A 23,737-nucleotide genomic window follows, 5' to 3' on the forward strand; every position below is an offset into this window, starting at 1 on the left:
TCCAGGAACACATTTCTTTGTAACATGTTATTCCTCAGTGGCTAGTCTCTCACATTAACCAAAAGGTGGCATGATGGGTATGTGCTAATTGGATCTGCTTTTGGCTCCAGCAAAATATCTCATCTTGGCAACCACGTGGTCTCCGGCCAAAGCTGCTGTGTTGTGTTTGAGCTTCTGGACACAGAAAAATACACAAAAACACATAAATACACGCAGATGGTGGCTCCTCATCCTTGCAGTCTTACACAAAGGCTGTGACTGTCACGTCAGGAAACGGGGCAGCGTGATTAAAAATGCATGCTTTCCTTGTGTAGTTTAATTGAATCCCAAAACTCCACAAACCTCTCCATCTTCCCACTGAAACTATGTTTATAAGCCCGGGCCTGCTGTTTTAGGACAAACATAAACTCTTTCTTGTCTATTGTTGTGTTTTTCATTAACTTCCTCCGCCAAAGAAGTGGACTAAAGCTGAATTGTAATATCTGCATCACATCTGATCATTTCTGCGAATAATCCTATATTCATAATAAATATATATGTGAATATATACATATATGTATATTATATACCCATTATCTACACCGCTTATGCTTATCCTCGGTAGAGTCGCGGGGGTGCTCGAGCCCATCCCAGCTGACTTCGAGGCAGTGGGCAGGGGACACTAACCCGGTCGCAAGCATGTTGAGGCTCATTTAGTCTGTCATTTTTGTCCTAAATAAGGTTTCAAACGCGCAACCAAAGTTATTTTGTTAAAATGTCACAAAAAACTGCAATCAGGGAAAATAACGTACTTACCTTCAGTGCAGACGCTGTTGGGAAAAGAAGAAAGAGTGCGATCGTCCTTTCCTGTGTATAGCTCTGCCTATTCCTACTGCTCACCCAATTAAATTGCTCAAGGTGCTTAGCTAAAGCTGTTGGGGTTATACATTAGTTTTGGGGTAAAGTTTGTTCTGTGAGTTCTTATTATAATGTGAACAGTGAACATAAATGGTTTAATTAGCTCCCATAAAAAGCATCATTTAGCGATTAACAACCAAAACAGGGTCTACTTAGTCAAAATTGTGTCCTTGGCATTGACTTGGCATTTATGATTACCGTCTCAATGTGAAGCAATACTATATGAAATGCATAGATCCTATTTTAACTCTCAGCCATATGTACTCTTGAAAATAGCCATATAGCTTGCAAGCCATAGGTTCCCAACCCCTGGACTACACAGTATAGTGGCATGTATTGGTCAAATAATACACACTGTTCCTTTATTTTACTCCTATTATACAGCAAGTCTTTTCTCCCTTTTCAGTATGATCCAAACAGAAACTTTTAACCCATGCAGGAAAAAATAATGTTAAAAAATCTCAAGGTGCACTTATTATGATTCTGGTGTTTTGTGTGTTGTCATTAACCTAATGGATGCAATATTTCCATTAAAAGGGTCTATCTAAATTTTACTCGCATGTAAATCACAGCTTTAGAAAAAGGAAGGCCGTAGTTACTTTGTCCTCTTGAATCTCTTGTATAACGGTAGTCAAAATGACTCAATTATAGCAAGCTGACCCTGTCCCACTCACTCTCCTTCTTCCCTGCCCTCTCTCTTCTCTTTCTGCTATTTTAATTTGGATTTTTCCGATACTCAGGCTGGTATAATCTCAAATCGTTTGCAGATCACGCTATGGTTTTATGAGTTCTTCCATTTTGTCATATTGGGGACATGGCATCAGCAAGGATGAGGAGTATTCCCTCACCATTTTACGGTTTGACCTTCGTGTCCTTGTTGGATCATTTATTTTTTCATATTAACAGGTTCTAGGGATAAATACCTACTTTGCAAATTTTTTCGTCACTTTACAATTGCCTTTTCACATAGACCAATCGGGGAAATGCCTTCCAGGAACTGATTGGAGCAATCTAAACATACGTACTGTTTGTGAGTGATCCTAGGGGGGACAAAGATGAGTAACGTCATTACGCAAATAGATATTTCTGACACTAAATTAACTAGGATTTCATTAAAGTCACTCTCCAAAACCAATGATATCCCGTGTTTATTTGCCCAAAAAGGCAGCTCCATTGCTACGTCATGTCTGTTTTCAAGGTTTGCTCAGACGTAGGTTGCCAGAAGACCTACATTATATATGGATGGATACAATTGTAGCATTTATGCTGTGGTGTAAGACAGTAATATAGAAACATGCTGAAAAGGTCAACCAATACATTTGAGTAGAGATAAGATCTTAAGCCCGAGACCAAGCCCGGCCTAGCCTGACCCAAAATTCCGGTAGGGTCAGACGTAAAATGTCATTCATTACGTTCAGGTATGGTTTCTCCCTCTTTTTTTAATCCAATCGTCATTGTCTTTGTTTCTTTATAATTTTCCTAAAAACGTTGTTGTGGTTTATGGTCCAATTTCCATGCCGTCAAAATGATGGACGGCCTTAAATGTTAGCGCCAACTCTTTAAAAAAATCCATTAAAGGTATACAAAGATATACAAAATATGTAAATGTTTATATATGTCTTGGCTTTAAGTTTTGTACGGTGGAGGGTCCGAGATGGATTCGGTCTCCTTCTGGCGCAGCGCAGCCTGCTCTTCCCACCTCCTCTATTTTCCTCACAAGTAAATTATGAAATTTTTTATTTTGCTTTGGGCTCAGTCCCACAAATCAAGTTTATTGGTCGGTTTCGGGCTGAATCAGGCTTTGATACTTGTGAGCCGGGTTGCGTTGAATTTTTTTAACCCTGATCTTACATCTACATATGAGGCGATTTTAGCTTGTAAGCTAAGAAGGGTTTGTATCATTCATCTCTGTACTACGAGTCCAGTTTTTTTTTTGCAGTATAATAATATTCCTGATGAGGAAATCAGCCCACGCACATTAGAGGGACACTTTGATATTCGACCACTAGATGTCACTGTATGATAAAGTGAAAACAAACAAGAGTGCTACAAAGCACAAAGACTAAAGACTACAAAGACTCAAAGTGACCAAACGGCGCGGTTTTCTTTTCATCTTTATGCCCAGCTTTTCACAAGGTTTTGGGTTTTTGGAGGTACTTGTAGCAGAAAGATGACAAGAAATGCAAATTGATGCATAATGTAGGTATATTTCTAGCTTTAATTTTGAAAATCGTCAGGTACTGAAACAAATTATTTTTTACTGCAATCAGTTAAAAAAATTGCTTGTTGTGACCCACCATAAACCTTTATTTTCTCTGAAGGATGCTAGAAGTTCCTACACTGATACAAATAATTTGTTATTACTTTGAGTTCTTGGAGTTCTGATATGAATTACCAATCCCGAATAAATTCAGTGAACCAGGCCAATTGAAATGCAGACACAATTTATTAATAAAAATAATCAATGATATAAAAAAAAGGTGCTGGGGGTGGGTTATTGCATTACATTAACCATGAAAATTAGGGGAATACTGTAGATGTTTTATCTTTCAAGTTTCACAGTAATACCAAACGAACATGTTTATTATATATATATATATATATATATATATATATATATATATATATATATATATATATATATATATATATATATCTCATCTCATCTCATTAGCCGTACCTCTTATCTTCATTAGGGTCGCGGGGGGGCTGGAGCCCATCCCAGCCATCTCCGGGCAGTGGGCAGGGGATATATATATATATATATATATATATATATATATATATATATATATATATATATATATATATATATATATATATATATATATATATATATATATATATATATATATATATATATATATATATATATATAGGGGCCGGTTCAAATTGTCAGTGGTACCTCGGTCCTCGACCATAATGGGTTCCTGGTTGTTGGTGTAGTACCGTTTTGGTTGAGTACCAAATTTTTTTTTCCCATATGAAACGATGGTATTTTAATCCGTTCCACACATAAAAAAAGAAACCTAAAATATTAAGAAAACATCTATAATAATAATAATAATAATTTCCTTTGTATTGTCATTCTTTGTAACAATGTACACAGAACGAAATGTCGATACACCTGACCCGTTGTAGCGAGCCGATGCAGCCGCAGCCAACAGAGGGCGCCGCCATTATACCAATTAGGTATGACTCGGCCGAGGCGCGAACCAGCGACCTCCCAGTCTCAAAGCGGGCACACTACCATCTAGGCTACTGAGCTGGTATCCAAACGACATTAACGACCATAAATGTGTACATTATATATAATAAACATAAAAAAGAAGAAATATAAACTGTTTTGTATCGGTTAAATACCTTTTGAACAGTGGTGTGATAGCATACAGGAATGGGTGTGGGAAGGTTACTGCTTAGCCTTCCTCTTCTCATTTAATAAGAAACCTGTCCATTGTCAGCTGCTTCTTCCTCTTTCGCTCTATTTTTTGACATGTTCACAAGCAACGCAAAAGCACAAATTAGGAGAAAAAATAACTTTGAAAATGACGTACCCCTTCACTCATTGACTGTCCGGATAGAAGTGGCGCTAAAGCTCGGCTAACTCGCTAGTGAATCTCGACTTCACTCGTTTCCACTCGTTACGTGCCAAATCTCATCCGATTCAACTATTTTTGGTTATTTTGACTTGGCTATTTTTGGTTGAACACCGAATTCTGAGTTGAGCATCGAAACATTTTTTGCTCAGATTTTTGGGTCGAACACCGATTTGTTTAAGCATTGAGGTGGTTGAGGACCCGGGTACCACTATACATATAAATATTATGCTGTCAGTTTTTGTTTTTGTTTTGTTTTTTATGTTTTTCAACAGTGCAACTTTAAACTTGAGCTTCCAACACAAACATTTATTAGTAAATGACTGAGCACAATCCGATTTTAATCACACCTCCTTTATTCAAGTTTTGGCATATTAAACCAGATAAACAAGACAATCATGCAAAATGGCATCCTATTTGCATAGCCACATAATCAATTCCCAACTTGTATTAGCGCTATCATTAGTGAGCTGCATCATTCCACCAGTTTGTCACCTGCTTATCACAACGTAACACACGCGCACACAAAGGCTCTTAAATGACACGGGTGCATAATTCAGATACCTCATCTGTGATTCACAACTGCAAATTGCACATCTCGTATCCATTCAAGTCGGCTGCCGCACTCATAATGGAATACTTATAGGCCCATTTGAATGACGTATTGTGAAATATTGGAATTCGAACAGCGTAGAGCTTTAATGGTTGCAGTGAGTGTGAACTTTTTTTCTTTGTTGTTTGTTTGACAGGACATTTGTTACTTTTTGTAGAGGACATTCATACTTTGCATGTACTATGTAGAAGTGAGTTTCAACAGCTAAATACTTAACCAGTGTTTCTCTACTTTATGTATTTGTGTTGGCAATTGGTTTTTGATGCCTGTGTTCAACATTTTTTTGCAGGTAAGTCACTCTGTATATTTGCATACATACGATTTGCTGACCAAGCAGTTATGATTTGAGCTTCCTCCGAAACTCAGAATGTTTTTTTCTCTGGATAAAGAGCTTTCGTTTTCAATGTTTTATTCATAGAGGAGCAACAGCAAAGCAGGTTGTTTGTCAGTGGGCGACCAGTCCTGGCTTGACTTTAGTGAGTCATTGATTTTTCTTGACGGGACCAACTAACATGCAAAGCCGCATCATTATCATAACAACCAATGGCAAGACTTGCACGGGTTCCGCAAATGGAAAGAATCCCAGTAATAAATTGTCTTTGACTTTATCTTTTGTGAGCTGAGGTGCCCAATAAGGTACAGTATAGTACAGTATTATCTCGTTTATTGCTGTTAATAGGGCGGCAAAATACCAGGCGAAAAGTGAAAAAGCGACATCCCTTAATAAAAGCCCCCAAGCGTTAATCTTACCTCGAGATGATATCCTTACAGACTGAGAGTATGTGACTCTAACAAAATATCAACTATAGGTCTACAAATAAAACCATAGAACACAGAATTGCAGTTGAATGAATGGTCTTTATTGTAAGTGTACAAGTACAACAAAATTTAAGGGCTTCTCCTTTCTTTGTAAGAAAGTGGCTGATTAGCTGCCCGTCAGCATCGGAACTCCTCAAAATTAATGAGGTCTCTGTGACAATTGAAAGACCATCGTTCCAAATGTGGTGGTTTGCCACAAGTTGTCGCACCAGGTAATCCGTTTCATGGGTAATGGAGCTGGCATTGGTGAGTTACATGCTTGGCAGGGGTAGCTTGTGAGAGTTGTTAGGTAGCTTAGCTGCAGTAGGCTGGACCTGGACCTGCGGTGCATTGCCTTCTCTCCCCATGTCGCCTCAGTCTCTTCCTGATAACTATCCGTAGAATGACGGCTAGTGATCACGATTTCTTTGCACTCTTCTGACTTTTCTCAAAGTCCGATCTAATTTGTGAAATGTATATTTAATGTAACGAGCCGCTTAAATACTAGCTGTAGCCATGCTTTGCAGGTTAGTTTGGGTGGACACATTCATTTGTGCGGCCGCCCACCCAAGCTGTTTGACTGACATATACCAGTCTATCACAGTTATCCACAGACACAGTCATGCCCAATCAACCTGCTCCGTGATAGCGTTTGTTGTCCGCTGTCTGCTGAAGAACACAATTTACGATACTATGATATCAATTACAAAAAAGAAATCTGATCCGCTGTCTAGTGGAGTCGAAAACCCAATAACAATACACCCACTCTCACCGTATATCATACTGTAAACAGATTCGGTGAATTTGGGTGGAGGGAGAGGGAGAAAGATTGTTTGTGTTAAAAACTAGACTTTCAATTCCACAAAGAAATTAGTTGATAATGTTAAATGTTACAAAGAAGATAAGAGCTGAACACCGATATAATCAATGTACAAGAACTGACTAAAAAAATCTTGCATTGTATACGCAATCCACTTATACGTATATACTTTTACTTTTTTGTCTGTCTGTCCGTCACATTTGCACAGTTTCTGTAAAAAAAATCTCCCTCTGAGCCCCAAATCTAAAATAACATAATAATGGGCCATTGTCAGGCATGCGTGCCTTCATTTTCTGGGTTTATAACAAGAACAATCTTGTATTTACCAAATCGAATGCATGTTACTGGGGCTTTGCCATCATTTTTGTTGTTATGCATTTAAATAGAGGAGAGTTTATTTCATTATTTGGGATTTTAATCATCTTGGACAAGTTTTCAGGGATTTTCTAGCCATTAACATTTGCATGTTAATATCTACCCAATAGAATTAAGTCAAATGAAAATTCATTGGTCTTTTACTTCCATGTGTTTGTCCAGAATGGTTCATCATGTGTTGGTCATCACACCAGATGCTTTCAGAGAAATACTAATGTTAATGTTTTTCTTTTTTATAAAATTTAGTATGTGCATCTGGCTTTACTGTGTTTGAGACTCCCCTCAGAGTGGGTTGAGCAGATGTTGCGCTCAGTGCAGCACTTTGTCCAAAAAAGCTTTCACCCTAGAGGACTGCAAAGCTTTCCAAAATACAAATATGTCCTAGTCTCGATAAGGCCAGTCTCCATAGCAATGATTTGTGTGAACATGTGTTCTAAGTGGCGCCTAAACTAACAACTTTGTTGAAGAAATAAAATCAAAATGAATTGTTTTAGGATTGTTTTAGCATACAATTGTAAAAATCCATAAAGGCCTTTTTATACCAGCGGCACAGGCGTCGGTGGAGCAACGCGTACAAGATTGCCTATCATAAGCCCGCTATGGACTCTCGTATTGAAATTCAAATGTGTTGCAGTTTTACTCCAAGTCGGGCGATGCCGCTACGGTTCACGATGAACAGGAGGCCCCAGTTGTGGTTATTGCCAAATGTGTAAGTGTTTTTTGTATTTACAGTAACACAAAAACGAAGAGATTTTACGTGAAATTTTACAGATGTAACTCCACTAAGATGGCCACATTGTATATTTTCTTGTGGTGTCCATAAAGCAGAAGTCATCCAGGAATTGGGTTTTAAATTTAAGCGGTACAAGCTAGGGTTCATTGACCAATTCAATCCGACCTGGTTGCCCAATGGATAAAGAAATATATAGTGTGTTTTTTAAGATGAGCCCAACCAATTTACCGTTTATACTTGCATTTAGGCATACATCGCATATAAGCTGACTAAAACTGCTTTAAATAGCCACATACTAAAAGAAATGCGAACACAAAGTATCAATGGGTTATTTCAAAGTGTAAATAAAAGCATAGTATGTGTAAGTATTTACAAGCAATTTTAAACCACTTACTGCACCCTGAAGCAGCACTTCAATGCCAGACACTCGCACACCGTTTTTGTATTTCGGAATCATTTCCTATTTCAACTCGATCACTGCTGTCACTGTTTTCCACCTTTTCTTACCTATATCACTGACTTTTTAAAACCCATTTTGGTGGGCAAAAGAAATTCTAACAATAAATAACAATAAAATGTTGTCCCTCTTAAACACAATCCAGATGGCACTGATTGGGGTGGCAGTGGCTCAGGAGGTAGAGCGCTTGTCTTGGGATCAAGAGCTCGCAGTTCGAATCCCGGCTCCTCCGTGTTACATGTCGAAGTGTCCCTGGGTAAGACACTGAACCCCTAATGCCCCCAATAAGCAGGTTAGCGCCTTACATGGCTGCACGGCCGCTATTGGGAAATGTGAAGCACACTGTAAAGCGCTTTGGGAAGTCTTGACTTGAAAAGCGCTATATAAATGCAGATCATTTCATTTCATTTCACTGATTGACTGAACAGGAAAAAGCGATTGGCGAGGCAGGGAGCATGCACGGCCGTGGGCCAGTGGGTGACTCTGGCTTATGCTCACTCGAGTTCATTTTTTCTCTGTGTATATGAGCTGACCCCTTGATTTCAGTATTTCATTGTTTCAAATTTGGCTCATATGTCACTGCATGTGGTAAATAAATAATAGCGAACTCTTTCCATATGTAATATGTGTGTAAATGGACCAAACACGAATAATACGACGGCACTGTCGGCAAATCTTCCAATGACGATCACGTGACTGTCTTTAGAGGTTGTCGTAGGAGCCAATACGGGAGCCCGAATGGGACCTTGAAACAACACAATCTTGAATTTAGTGGAGGATTATGTAATGATTAAAGCTTTATAAATAACTGATGAGAAGTGATGGATTTCAGTTTTTTTGTCTTCTGAAAATGAATGTCTTGACAGGAGGAATAGTGGCTCAAGCACAATTATGATTGAGCTTGACAAAATCTAGCTCATTTTGGGTAAAGTTAAGCCTTACAAATTGAGTTTTGGGTTAAAGTTGATTGTATTGTATGTGTCCCGGCCACATGGCGGATAGGTACTTAGTGTGCCGACAGGCATGGCAAGTTAATTGGCCGGTCCAAATTGTCCCTATGAATGGTTGTCTGTCTGTGTGCCCTGCGACTGGCTGGCAACCAGTTCAGGGTGTCTCCTGCCCACTACCCGAGGACAGCTAGGATGGGCTCCAGCACCCCCGCGACCCTACTGAGGATAAGTTTTTGCCATGTGCTTAAAGTGAAATCTGAAACAGACTGTGCAGCCGTCTAGCTCCAGGGTGTCAACCCCCAAAACACACACAAAGGATAAAAACGCAACAGACCATCGGGATGAGTCAGCCAGCCTATGGGGCAGTCAGGCAGTCTGGCGGGGGTATCGGGCAAAATTCATGCAGAGTGTAATCGGATCCAACAATGGTTTTTTTATTACATCTGGAAAAGGAGGAGGCAGGCATCTTTAATTACACATAAAATAAAAGTAGCCCTGCTTTGATTGCATCTCTTTTATTAGCTCTCCTTTTATTGGCTCTCTTTCAATTCCAGTTGCTCGGTTTGAATCTGCCCAATCTTCCGTCTCACAATCAGGGTGATGTATTAATAGATGATTTATTTCGAGGACTGCCGGCGCAAACTGACCTAGATCATTGAGGCATGTCAAAATCCCACGATATTCACAATTTTATGCCTCGTCGTTATCTCCCAACCATGCAGCAACCATGGATATTTTTTCAAGAGATAGGTCACCCTTCCCAATGACTGTAAACATACATCTCATAGAAGCCCCCCACTCTCCACGTCAGTCAAGATGACAGGGAGGAAATTAAATTGAAGGGCATAGGGTAATAAGAGTGCCAACACATAACTGCCAACCGGATCACCCTTTTGGACCCCATCGTCTGTTCTTGTTTACATATGAATTGATCTCCATCACGTTCTCCAATGAAATGTAACAAAAGAACTTTTGTAGATCAGTAGACAACCTTATACAATATGTGTGTAAAAATGTAGAAAAGACTAGATACTAATAATAGCTTCTTCTTTCATACTGAAATTTGTCATTTTCAGTAATGTGCAATGAGGTTTGTGTTTGGTGAGGCACAGTTAGATTTACAAATAAACAAACCTCCATCTTAAAAATCATTTGATTGGCAGAGCAAGAAACAGATATACAAGCTGTAGCATAGAAAAATGTATTTTATTGTCTTACTTTTACTTTTAAACTAAGTCTTTTCACTGCTCCATTTGAAGAAAAACATTGATAGATTAAAAAAAATACTGGATGGCTTAATTTGTTGCTAGTTTGCTTATACTATGACTTATTCTTTTGTTTAGGGCCAAAGTGTGCACCAAATCAGAATCCTTGGCCTCACTATCGGCCTCTGCCATGAAGCAAGAGAATTGCGTGCCTCACTCTGCATCTGCAGACACTCAGTACAGTAATATGTAGTAATATTCATTATTTAAGAAGAAATTTCAGTTATTTTGTCAAATAATAATTGTGAAAGAACTTTAACACTGAATAAATATAACCCATCTATCAATTAACTGCACCGCTCGTCTCCAATAGGAGAGGCAGAGGGTCACAGGGCACACAGAAAACTATTCACACACATTCATACCTGGGGACAACTTGGACCATGCATGTTTTTGGAATGTGGGAGGAAACTCGTGCAAGCACGGGGAGAACATGCAAACTCTGCACAGGAAGGCTGATAGCTGGATTTCATCCCATGACCTCAGAACTGTGTCGCGGAGGCGCTAACCACTCCGCCGCCGTGCTGCCATAAATTTACCCATTTAATATGTTTTAAGATTGTATTACCGTGATGACAGATGAGCCACGGTGTCACCTGGCTCCCCCGATTGCATGTTAGGGTTTGGTCTAGGCTTTACTAATTTGCTGTAAGAATGGAACCGTGTCTCACAAGACTGAAGACGGAAATTTTCATCATGTTTTAATTAATGGCAAACAATGATTATCCATCCATCCATCCATTATCTGCACTGCTTGTCTTTAGTATGGTTGCCGGGGTGCTGGAGCGCATCCCAGCCGTCTTTGGGGAATGGGCAGGGGACACCCTGAACTGGTTGCCAGCCAGTCGCAAGGCACACAGAGACAGACACCTCAGTCACGCATTCACACCTAGGGACAATTTAAACTGGCCAATTAACCTGCCATGCATGTTTTTGGAATGTGGGAGGCAACCAGAGTTCCCGGAGGAAACCCACACCAGCACGTGGAGAACATGTAAACTACGCACAGAGGGATTCGATCTCATGACCTCAGAACTGTGCTGCAGACGTGCTAACCACTCAACCGCCGTGCCTCCAACAATGATTATATTTTAGCATTTGTAAACCTCAGAAAATTGTTTTCTATTTTCAGTTAATTTTATGAGCAGTGCTGCCTATCTTGGGGACTTTCTGAACCTGTGTTTCCCAACCTTTTATGTGCGAAGGCACATTTTTTTTCATTAAAACGAGAATCTCGAGGCACAGTGTCTGTTGAAAATATTTTTAAAAAAAATCTGGCACCAGTTTTGTGTGTTTTTTTTTATTATTATTTTTTTTTTAATGATCACGTGGTTTCTTAATTGACATTATAAAGTTTTTGTGGTCACTTTAATTCAGAAAGTAAGGTGGGTTACTTTCTGGCTACTGTACTAATTTAGATTTAATTTGAAAACGTTCAATAGTTTTAAACTGTTTTCCAAGTTTTGTAATAGTTTAACCTTTTTTCCTAGTGAAATAACAAAAAAATCTCAAGATGTGCAAGGATTATTTTTTGTAGAATAATCAAATAATTAAAATCAGCAAAATTATGTGATTTTTTTTTAATTTTTTATATATTATTTTTAGGCAGTAGAATCAAAAGTCTTGAATTGTTTAAATACATTTCCCTGTACTACCTTGTGATCATATTTGTAGACGTACCTCTGAAAACAGAAACAGGAATTCAAATAAACAACATTACAAAGATAAAAGAAAGGATAGAATTGGAAAATTTGTGGCAGAACACATTGTTTAAAAAAAACACCCATTGCTTTAAACCAGGGGTCCGTTGGCAACCCATGGCCTGTGGGCCATATATTGCTCTTTTTATGACTACACGTGGCTTAGAGATAAACGAATGCTCATGGAAATGTAGTGTTTATTGGTTCCTACATTGATATGCTTTCAATGGTGTGAAGAACGTTCACAGCCAATGCAACAATGGGAAGAGTGAAGGTTTACTCCAGTATCTAAAGGTAACACTTTCCGCAACAGTTAACAGTCGTGTTATCACACCAACAGACTGTTTTGGCTGTACATCGCTTAGAAATCTTTTATATGAAAGCTTCTTAAATAATGAAAAATACTAAATACCCCAAAACGCCAGCCAAGTGCATAGAGCTGTAGGAGTGGACAGATTTGATTGGGTGAGCGTCAGGGGTAGGCGGATCTCTGTACACAGAACATGCTTCCTTCTCTTTAGATCGTGCCTACTGCGCTTCGTTTGCAGTAGTTTGTGACATTTTTACAAAATAAATGCTTGCACCTTGTTTTGAACCCATTATTTACGAAAGAAATGAAGGTCAGAATGAGCCTCAACAATATAATAGTTGGGAGAGGGAGAAGTTGTAAGCGGTACAGAAAAAAAATGTATAAACATTTTGCTATTATGGGTCTATCATCATAAAAAATAATGCATTAATATAAAGTGAATATTGCCTTCAAATACTAATGATATTCTCCTTCTTATAATGACAGGTACCAGTATAGCCCCTGAAACACAGACATCGGTCTATTTCAACTACTGTGCCAGGCAGTTTACTTTATAAATAAACCTCTGATATTTCTTATGTAGGCCACAGTCAGTGTCTTGCTTCTTTGAACAGGACTGTTGAATAAATAATGGTGACTGGGTGTATTACTGCAGCAGATGATTTTGTCCTGTGTCAGGCCTAAAATTTGTCCGTGTGTCTGTGAATCCCTAAGAACCATTATAGGAAAGCTGGTTCGTGGTCCTCACTTTTAGAGGTGGAAGCGGGAGTTGGTCTTTTGTCAAGATTAATACTACTAGTAGTACTAAGATTATTAGTAAACGTGAAGTGATACCAATTACCAATACTAATTTTAATACATAAAAAGGAAACACAGCTAACACAAGAGCAGGTGTGGACAAACTCTTCAGTTTGGACCCATGTGGGGGAGGCAGGAACTGAAAATTGGGATGCTCAGAACAAGGACAGTATTTATCAACAATATTAAGACCAAAGTACCAAACAAACAAGTGGGCACAAAGCAACTAACAAATTCCCAATCAAGTAGGAGTAAAATAACAAACGTGAAAAAACACACGGAATAACTGGGGTCGTTTTGGTGTAAGTGAAAATGACAATGACCAAATATAACCTCCCCCTCAAGGGCAAGCTACCAGACAGCCATAACAGATAAAAAGAAAAGAAAAAAATAACGAAGGCGGCAGCAACAGGATAGATGAAAGTCCTTGTCCCTTGACAGAAAATTAGGGGGCCTCCAAGGAGCCTTCTCCTGGCAGCAGAGGCAGGACCCAGGCACGGTCAAGGGGCTTTTTCCTCGCCGCCAGGCCAGGAAACCAGGCGCGGCCGAGGGGCCTTCTCTTAGCTGCAAAGACAGGAACCAGGTGCAGCCGAGGAGCCCTCTCCTTGCCGCCAAGACAGGAACCAGGCGCGATCAAGTTAGTTATGACATATTCTGAATCAAAGCAGAGTACTAAATAAAGTCCCCTTTTTAGGCTCCCAATTGGATAATGTGCATTGGAGAAACTCAAAATCTCAGAAGTGTTTTTTCCCCATTCAATTTGATAAATATCTTAATGGATGGAATAAATATCTTATGAAAATAAATAGCATGTAAACAAAAATGTAGTCATCCATTTGAATGTTGGGGACACCTGGGACAATCAACATATTCTTATTGTTAGTACCTATTTTAAACATCCATCCATCCATCCATTATCCGTACCGCTTATCCTCAGTAGGGCTGCGGGGGTGCTGGAGCCCATCCCAGCCATCTCCGGGCAGTGGGCAGGGGACACCCTGAACTGGTTGCCAGCCAGTCGCAGGGCACACAGGGACAGACATTTGCTCGCTCATTCATACCTAGGGACAATTTGGACCGGCCAATTAACCTGAAATTCATGTTTTTGGAATGTGGGAGGAAACCGGAGTGCCCGCAGGAAACCCCACGAAAGCACGGGGAGAACCTGCAAACTCCGCACAGGAAGGTTGGTAGCTGGATTTGAATCCATGACCTCAGAACTGAGCTGCACATGTGCTAACCACTGCTTCGCCGTGCTGCCTATTTTAAACATTTTATACATATTATCATTATATTCCATCCATCCATTATCTGCACCGCTTATCCTCAGCAGGGTCCCGGGGGTGCTGGAGCCCATCCCAGCTATCCTCGGGCAGTGGGCAGGGGACACCCTGAACCGGTTGCCAGCCAGTCGCAGGGCCATTATATTCCATACACGCCAATTTTTAACATTAAAAAGCGGTAGATTTCATAATCAAGTCAGTCAAGTCATATTGAATTGTATAGCCCTAAATCACAAGATGTCTAAAAGGAATACACAGGATTACAATTAAACCATCGCCTGATCTTAAACCAACATGTGGGCAAGGAAAAACTCAAAACCTCTGCATGAGGAAAAAGAAACCTTGAGAAAGGGCCTCACAAATGGTAATCCCCTTCCAGGATGACAAGGGTGCAATAGATTTAGCATTGGGTAACAATACACAAAACATAGTGAGCATCAATAAAAGAAAACAATAGTTCATATGTTGAAATTTGTCCAGAAAGTGCATGACAGCTACGACTCCTCAAGCCTGTAACATAGTTCAGAAAGTCCAAAACGGCAACAACGCAGCTTCCCATCTCTGCCGACTGGTTGATGCAGGCGTTGACATGCTTCAGGTCCAAATGCTGGTCTGCTCACTCATCTCAAATAGTCCTTCTCCCTCCTATCACCACCAGCCAGGCAGTTAGAAAAAGACAGGAAAATAAAAGTATTAGGTGGGCATCAATCCTAAACTATTTAATAGAACTGGGTGTTAAATCTAGATTTAAAAACTTACACTGAGGTTGCAGTTCTTATCTCCGGAGCCAGAACATTCCACAGCACCGGGGCCCAGATGGAGAACTCTTTCGAGCCTGTAGACTTCTTCTTGGCCCTTGGAGTCACAAGTAGACCAGCATATTTTTACACGCCAAACGCAATCCATCGTCAGAATACTAAACAATTATGTGCTTGTTTAGAACCGGAAAGGGTAAAATTTTAGCAAAACTGATATCGAATCCCTGGATCGGTTTATTTACACTGCTTCAAAATAAAGCAGCCGGAGACTAAAATACTAGTTTTGAGTCAAGATTTTTGTTGGTTTGGTGTTAACCTTTTAAGACCCAAGCTTCTTGTTTAAGGTCAATTTATGTGTGTGGATGGCACATCTTAGAAAGTTAAAAGCGGTAATTTTTTTTTTTAATCGTTTTTAATGGGAGAAAGGCGGTAGTCTAATGCATGAAGAGGTAGTGTTGGTAGGTATAATATTTTTAACACTTGCCAGGCTAGATTTAAAAGCCAGTTGCCCACAAGCTGTAATTTCCCCTCCCATGTGATAGAAGAAAATAAGAATGGAATGTAAAGATTTTTGAACAGTTTGTGTTTAGACTTTTTCTGCCTATGTCCGCATGCTCTCTCCCTGATTCTCTCCTGTTAATCAGTCGACAGCTTGGTATCGATGTACGGCGCACGCTCGGGATTGAGGGTGAGTGATGATGAGGATATAACCGAAAGTCGGCCAGTTCAACTACAAATCACTAGTCCAATAGTTTGAATAGACATGTAAAGCTGAGAAGCTGAAGGCAGGACCACTGAATCCCGTGGTCCGAGGTCGCCCCAGGGAAATTAGTCAGATTTCCTGAGTGTTTTGCATACAGATGATGTATCTCGCATTATAATAACATAGGCTTGAATTTATTGGTGCATGTTTATATGCGATCCCCCGCTACCCCTCCCCCTAGATCCAGACAGTGCAGAGAGAGAGAGAGCGAGAGAGAGAGCTGGATGTGGGATTTTATCGATAATCTCCTACCAGATGGTAAAAAATCCCATATTCCTTTTGAGGTCCCCCACCCCCACGCTCTAACCCGCACACAATTACGTCATCGTAGTGGTGGGTGGGTGCAGGAACATTCGCTTTTGTGACAGGCTTGGAAAAGATGTGGCTCACAGATAATTACCATTGTGACGAATCCTGTAAGATTTATATTTTTGTTTTTGTTGAAGTAATTGAGTAGAGGCATATTTTTCAGTGCAGTATTTTATTACTGTTGCTACTTCAATAATTAATGTATTTGGATAGTATTAATAATTTATTCGATGCAATGGCACAAACAACATGTTACATTTGTAAGACTATGTTTACAATCGTTTTTGAATTGATTAGCTATGATTTGAATTTAAACAAATTAAAAACTCTGTTTTCAATCTATTGAATAAGAATCAACAATAAAATAATTCTCTAATTCAGGTTTTTGGTTTGATACTATTATTGTTGTCAAGAGTCCTGCAATATTATTCACTAATTTAGCATTTATAAAATGTTCACTGTATAATTATTTCTTATAGTCAGTAAATAATTATTATTACATTATTACAAATACTAGAGATGGGCAGACACCAGATGCTAATGTTAGGGCTGAAAAATATTTAAGGTAATGTAGGCACAGTAGTGGCCAATTTACAAGAAATTGGAAATAAAATGTATCACAAATTGTATGTTATTTTAAAGTGGTAGTGTGTATGATTGGACCAAAGAAGCTGCTGTATTGTGTAGCGCAACAAAAAGAGTGCTAAGAAGCATAAGAAAGAATAAAGACTCATGTGACCAAAAAGCATTTTTTTCTTTTTTTTTTGCCCAAGTTTTCACGAGGTTATTAGTGTTTCCTGGTCCTCCTAGCAGCAAGATGGCTGAAATTCATGTCAGCTCCATCTCGGCGAGCCACACTTTATGTAAAATAAATGCAAATGTCTCAACCTACGAGTATTTCAAAAAAGGTGTAATAGCAGTATATGTACTTTTGCTTATTTTTAATTAAATAAAAAAAAAAAAAAAATATATATATATATATATATATATATATATATATATATATATATATATATATTACCAGTGGGAAGCGCTAAATAATACACACTGTCCCTTCAAGGGAAAACAATGTAGGCATAAAGTAATCACTCGTTATTCACGAGGGTTGTGTTCTACAAAGGACCAAATCCGCGAAGTAGAAATATTTATTTATTTATCAAATACTCTATTACACATTGAAAGCCAAAGAACAAACCCCATTTACAGGCTCAAGCATTTGTTTCACAATAAGTGTTGTACTTTATAAAAGTATATTTTTCTTTTTCTTTTACAAATAACTTCTGTACTGTTAAATTATAATTAAAAAAAATCTTGATGCTTTACTTTAAAGCATTTTAGCATTTAACATGATTTCAGGACACTATCCTTACTTTAGATGACATATGGCTTAGAAATTGTTGTTGAAATTTTACTTTTTAGAGAAACCCAAAACAGAAAACCCTTGCGTGTATGTAATATAGTTTGGTCAAGCATAGGCAGACACAGGCAGAAAAGAAGCAGGGTGACTGTTTAGCCAATGGTAATGCAGAACACAATGCATGATGAAAATTTGCACAGCAGTGAAACCACAAGTAGACCTTGTTACAGCGAGGGATTACTGTAATAAGCACTGTCCCTGTATGATTTTTTTGTTTGTTTGGCATAAATATATCAGTCATTTTGTTGAGGGAGGGGAATCGTATGTACTTGTGTTATCTTCATCTGTCATTAATGAGACCAGGGTTGGGTAGGGTTACTTTAACTGGATTACTTTCAATTACTTTTGGATTACTCCAATACCAAATATGCTAATAAAAGACAAAAGAAACTAAATATTAATAAAATTATGACTTGCAACACGTGGTAAGCTTTCTCTCCTGGCTTTGATCTCTTTGATCTCCGGCGAAACTAACATAAAATGCTGTCAAGGAACGGACCAGGAGGCAGGAAGTGTGAACTCAAATGCGTAGACGATCTGTCACTTTAATTGGAAAATAAAAGTTGTCCGACACACAGGGACCAAAGACAAAACAAAACAGGCTTAAAGGCAATCAAAATTACAAACAAGGCATTTACTCAGAACAAACTGGCATGAACAGGTTTTCCTCATAGTGAAGCAATGGTCTGGCAACGGGCAGTCCCAAAAGGAGCGCTTAAGCATCCCACACGCAATCAAGTCAATGTGACTCAGCCGGTGTCAAGGGGCGGGGCCAGCTGGGTGCCATGACGACCGTGCAGGACATGACAAATGCGACAGAAACAAAATGAAAATAAATCCAAACAGCTTGCAAACATCATTTTTGCCGTTCCATGTATTCCGTTACTCCCCAAGCCTGCACAAAGTTTAGTATTTTATTCATATTTAGTTTCTTTTGTCTTTTATTAGCATATTTGGTATTGGAGTAATCCAAAAGTAATTGAAAGTAATCAAGTTAAAGTAACCCTACCCAACCCTGAATGAGACTAGTGAGTGTCTTTCTGGAAATAAAAAACTGTATCAAAGAACCCCTAACCAAATATAATACAGTCATTGTTAAAGGTGGTGTTCGTAACTTCAAAATATTCTACTAGGTGACGCCATCTTCTGACTTAAATCATCATTGCAGCCTCTGTCAAGCTGGTTGTTGACTTTCTTACAGGCATTCAAATAAACTCTCCTTATTTTCCATCTTTTGGGGGGTTTTACTGGTATTCCGGTTGTATTTTTAACATCTTTCTTACTTTCACCATTTTCATCCTGGAATAAAAGAAAACCGCGGTATACAGTACTGTAATATCAGAAATTTACCTCCCCCTGGCGTTCCATCCATGCAAATCCCCTATTGCCTGACGAAACACGAGCGGAGACGCTAATTACAACCACAGTGACCTGGATAAGACCCCCCAACTGGAGGAAGTGAGAAATGGGCGAGGGGAGGGTGAGAGTAGATTCAGTGGGTTGCCTCTATCGGACAAAAGCGTATCCGCGTCCCTCCCACTCTCACTCTCTCATTCAAGCATCCAGCGTGCAGCTCAGCGTCGGGATGGACAGCGCGCTCACAACAAAGAAAGGAATTTAAATTGTTCTTCTTTTTCTACAAACACCCCGCACCTTCTCTTCACCCACTTTTGTCAAACTGGTGCGCGCGGGGGATATCGCGCGGATCTCGGCTTCCAGGCTGGACGGGACGCCGAGGACGCCTACTTTGCACGGCGGCACTCATGCCCGCACGCCCCCGGACGCTGTGGAGCGCAACATGCTGCTCCAGGGGGCGGTGACGCCCGGGAGGACCCGCCGGATGATGCTCAAGCTGCCGGTCGGGACTCTCCGCAGAAACAGCGGCGAGCGGGTGAGCCCCGGGTTTCCCTTTTCACACTATCAATTTGGACCAGATACTCCAATCGTACGAGTAAATGGGATTGCAAAAACGTTCTGGGCTAATCCAGGAGAGGGCATTGGATTGGAGTTAGAAGCAAGTCAAGAGCAAAGCTTTTAATCTCCGCCGTGGACAATTACTGCTGTGTCTGTCAATTCCTGGGATGTCTCAAACGTATTTTGACATCTCTGAGGTTGTCGGGGGTGGGGGGAGAGTGAATAAGCTACTAGATCATTTTATGAGCTTTGTTTGTGTCTACAACGGACATGCTGCATTTCAGTGCAAGGATCAGTAACGGAATGGTTACTGGAAAAAACTAATTTGTTACAGTTACTAGTTACTTTATTAAAAAAAAAAGTAATTGCCTCCCTGGGCAGCACGGCGGCGCAGTGGTTAGCGCGTGTGGAGGCACAGTTCTAAGGTCTTGGGAACCTCCTGTGTTGGTTCAAATCCAGCTACCGGACTTCCTGTGCGGAGTTTGTATGTTCTCCCCATGCTTGCGTGGGTGTCCTCCGGGCACTCCGATTTCCTCCAACATTCCAAAGACATGCAATTCAGGTGGATTGGCCGGTCCAAATTGTCCCTAGGTGTGAATAAGCAAGCGAGTTGTCTGTCCCTGTGTGCCCTCCGATGATTGCTGGGATGGGCTCCAGCACCCCCGCGACCCTACTGAGGATAAGCAGCTAATGAGATGAGATGAGAATTGCCTCCCTTAATTGCCTGGGTCATAGGGCAAGCACTCCCTGTGGTGTGTCTTTGGCAAGTACAGCCTAGTGGAGCCATCCCTCTCCAGGCAGTTCTTTTTGGGTAAGGGTTTGCGATGCACATGAAAGCGATAGTACTGGTTTCCATGGTTATTAGTAGCAGGAGAAGACTCCTGATCTGACCCAGACACAGCACCTTCATTATCTGGTTGTTTTTCAGTGTAAAGCGTCATCCCTCCTTCCAGAGATGAGCCTGAGTTTGACATTGACCGGCAGCGGCATGTGACAATACTGATACTACATCATAAATCACTGGGAAAAAACTATTTCGTTGCAAATTTTGAGTATCAATTTATGTCACATTGCATCACTACTGACACCCAAAAGTAGCTGTCGGGATCAAAACGGAGACAGGACCCACTTGCGTTGCGTTTCTCATGAGTTTTATTGGAAGAAAGAAAAAGGAGTTGTCCCCACGAGCCGGTGTTCGCTGGACGCCGGAAGCAGGTCGCTCTGATACTTGGACTGTGCTCCGAACGCGGAAGTGGATCTTCCTTGGCGAGCGATGGCGGTGTCGGGGACAAAAAGCGGTCGAAAGCCGGGACGGGAGAGCAGACGTGGTCAGGATCAAATCTGGGTCGAAGCCGGGGACAGACAGGAGCAAAAAACGGGACAGGTGGGAGTCAGGGTCAAAAGAGGCTTGCCTAGTGTTTACTGAGGTTCGCGGGCGGACTGACAAAAGGGGACAAATAGGACTGGGTACAAATACTGATCGGGAGCCAATGAGAACCCGCAGCTGTTTGCGCCAAAGGCGTAGGCACAGCTCAGTCACATCAGTAATCATGACAGAAGCGTGTTACTCTAACTATCTAGATATTACCATGAATACTCACTTTGAAGCCGACCACCTAAAAATTAAAATAGCCACATAATAAATGAAATGGCAAAAAAACGTGTATGGCAGGCTTTTCAAGAGTGAGAGTTACTTTTTGTCACTTATTAGTGCAAAGGGTAGCATTTAATATGCCTAATTAAAATAACAACGCTTTTTTTATTTATATGTTTTTACTATCTTATTACCTGTTTAATTATTGGAAGTGGGGTTAAATAGACTAAGTCAACCACTGAAAAGCTACATTTTTACTAGAAAACCACAATCATCCAGCACTAGTGAGCTATTTTCAGTACAGGTCAGCTGGCACATCTGCTGTTCCTAATGGGCACCTTAGTGCCCGCGGCCACCACTTTGAAGACTGCTGGTGTACACTAACCTGTGGAAGTGGAGAACGCGTCATATTTCTGGTCTTGTGAATCTCGATAGCTTACAAATGATGCCTTAGCCGAGACACTTCATATCAATTTTGTCTCTGGGCTTCGAACCCCTGGTAAATAGTCTTCTCCATATCTCTGTACAATTCAAGACAGTTTCATTTTTTCTTCCGGCATGTTGTATTGCAAAAATTATTTCACAAATAAAAACACAAAAATGTAGCACTTTTTACTGTAAATTTCCTTTAATATCTGTGTTATTGAGTAAGGCATGCCCCATCCCCACAAGCTGCCTACCATTCGCTAGTGGTGACACACAACCAAATATGCGCATATAAACTGACTCCTGATTTAAGTACTGTATTTTGTAGTTGTAAATTTGGCCTAGATGCAAGTACAGAGATCCCTCGGTGTTCGTGGTTAATGGGGACCATAACCAACTGCGAACCTTAACAAAATAACAACGATAGTTCTACAAATAGTAACACACATCACATAATTGCAATTGAATAATTGGTTTTCGTGTCATTATACAAAACTAAAATAAAATTGGATGGCTTTTTCTTTCAGTAAAAGAAAGCAATTTGGAGAACAGGTGGCTAGTTGCACGCTAGCATCGGGTGTTCTGGATTTTAGCCAGATTTCCACAATGATTACAATAAAAGAATCCCAAATGTAGCGGTTTGGCTCTTTGTAGCTTCATGTCATTCGTTTAATTGTCAGGCTAGATTCTGCAGCGGTAGCTTAGCAAAGTTGTTAGCTTAGCTGTTAGATGTAGGCAGGACCTGCAGCCATTCTATTGCTTTCCCTTCTGACGCTGCCTCAGTCGAATCCTGGACGCAATAACAATCCACATAGCACCCACTGCCATTTGTTTTCTTCTTTTAACTTTGCTTGGAGTCCGATTTAATTTACGAATTTCTTTTTAATGTAACGAGCCGCTAAAAGTGGTTGCGCTGCTTCCTAGCCAGCTGTTTGACTGACAGCTTACAACAGCCTGTCAGAGTTGCACACACAGTCATATCAGCCTCTCACGGCAGACAAACAGTCGGTCCCACCAGCCCAACAGAGCACTGTCCTTAATCTGCCCTCCCTGAACACAATGCACTGCATGATACAATTGTGTGATATACAACAGAGACAAAATCAATTCATTTAACAGTCTGCAAGGAGTGAACGAGCAATAACCTAAGCGCGAAGTAGCGATTAATTTTTGTATAAACGGTAGGGAGAATATCAGTAAGGAGAAATGACAAGGTTTCTCTCTCTGATCTTCTGATGGCACCACAGTAACTGTAGTAACTTGTACTTTATAGGTACATATAAACACGCCCACCCATAAGTAATATCCAGTGTTATGTTGCTGGCGGTTTGAGGGTTGTATGTTGCTTCGTGGGTTAAGGAAGAATTGTCATATATTTTAATCCACAATATGCCTTTAAAAGTAGTGAAGTAGTACACCATGTTGTCTCATAAAATTGATTTCATAATGCCTTACAGTACTTGTTTCCAAGAAATGTAATTGCGCTCCGGGAATGCGCTCCTTTGTAACGCGTTACTCCCAACACTGCCGATAGTTCAAGGTTGTCTAGGGGACGATGGGAGTGATCGTCAGGCTCTACACATTCGAAGTGACAGTGAAAAAGAGCCTGCTTGTTTTTTTATGAGCTTTGTGTCAGTAACTGACACAGTTCTGTTTGTCATTTATGTTGCGTCTCAGTAGGTGAGGGTAGAAGGTAATAGTTTCCCAAATAAGACTCAGATGTGGAATGCGCGTGCCTCACATTTAATTTTAACGGTTTTATAAGGCAGGCTGCAACCTGCCAGGTCGTAAGCATTTGCCTGTTAAGTTCGTCGGGGAAATAGCAAGTAAGATGATGGCACTAACAGGGTCAAGCTGTGGGTCTGGTTATAGCAAAGGGCGTCGCTTTGGTATGGACGGAGGGGACGTGTCCCCACTAATATTGAGCATTCGTCATTCTTTCGTCCCCGCCAATATCAAGT

At 40.3% G+C, this 23,737-nt stretch overlaps 1 protein-coding gene and 1 long non-coding RNA gene across 8 annotated transcripts in view; one reads left to right on the plus strand and one right to left on the minus strand.

Moving 5' to 3' along the window:
* Positions 1-23,737, plus strand: part of frmd4a (FERM domain containing 4A) — a 162,253-nt gene that overhangs the window by 48,312 nt on the left and 90,204 nt on the right. For 6 of the 7 annotated variants that reach the window (XM_088339858.1, XM_088339864.1, XM_088339860.1 and 3 more), the window contains exon 1: positions 19,407-19,733. The exons of the other annotated variant lie outside the window; for it this stretch is intronic. In XM_088339858.1, coding sequence (XP_088195984.1) covers positions 19,641-19,733 — 93 coding nt within the window. In that variant the 5' untranslated portion in view covers positions 19,407-19,640. Of the gene's footprint in view, positions 1-19,406; positions 19,734-23,737 lie in introns of those variants that run through there. 7 annotated transcript variants of the gene reach the window in all.
* On the minus strand, positions 14,697-19,284 carry LOC148362437 (uncharacterized). The gene is made up of 3 exons (XR_015850813.1): positions 19,193-19,284; positions 15,355-15,450; positions 14,697-15,240 (listed from the first exon to the last, which is right to left on the minus strand). It is a non-coding gene; the product is annotated as an uncharacterized LOC148362437 (long non-coding RNA).

Source organism: Urocampus carinirostris, chromosome 7, assembly GCF_059441175.1.
Source record: "Urocampus carinirostris isolate Australia breed hairy pipefish chromosome 7, RoL_Ucar_1.0, whole genome shotgun sequence".
NCBI classification, from domain to species: Eukaryota; Metazoa; Chordata; class Actinopteri; order Syngnathiformes; family Syngnathidae; genus Urocampus; species Urocampus carinirostris.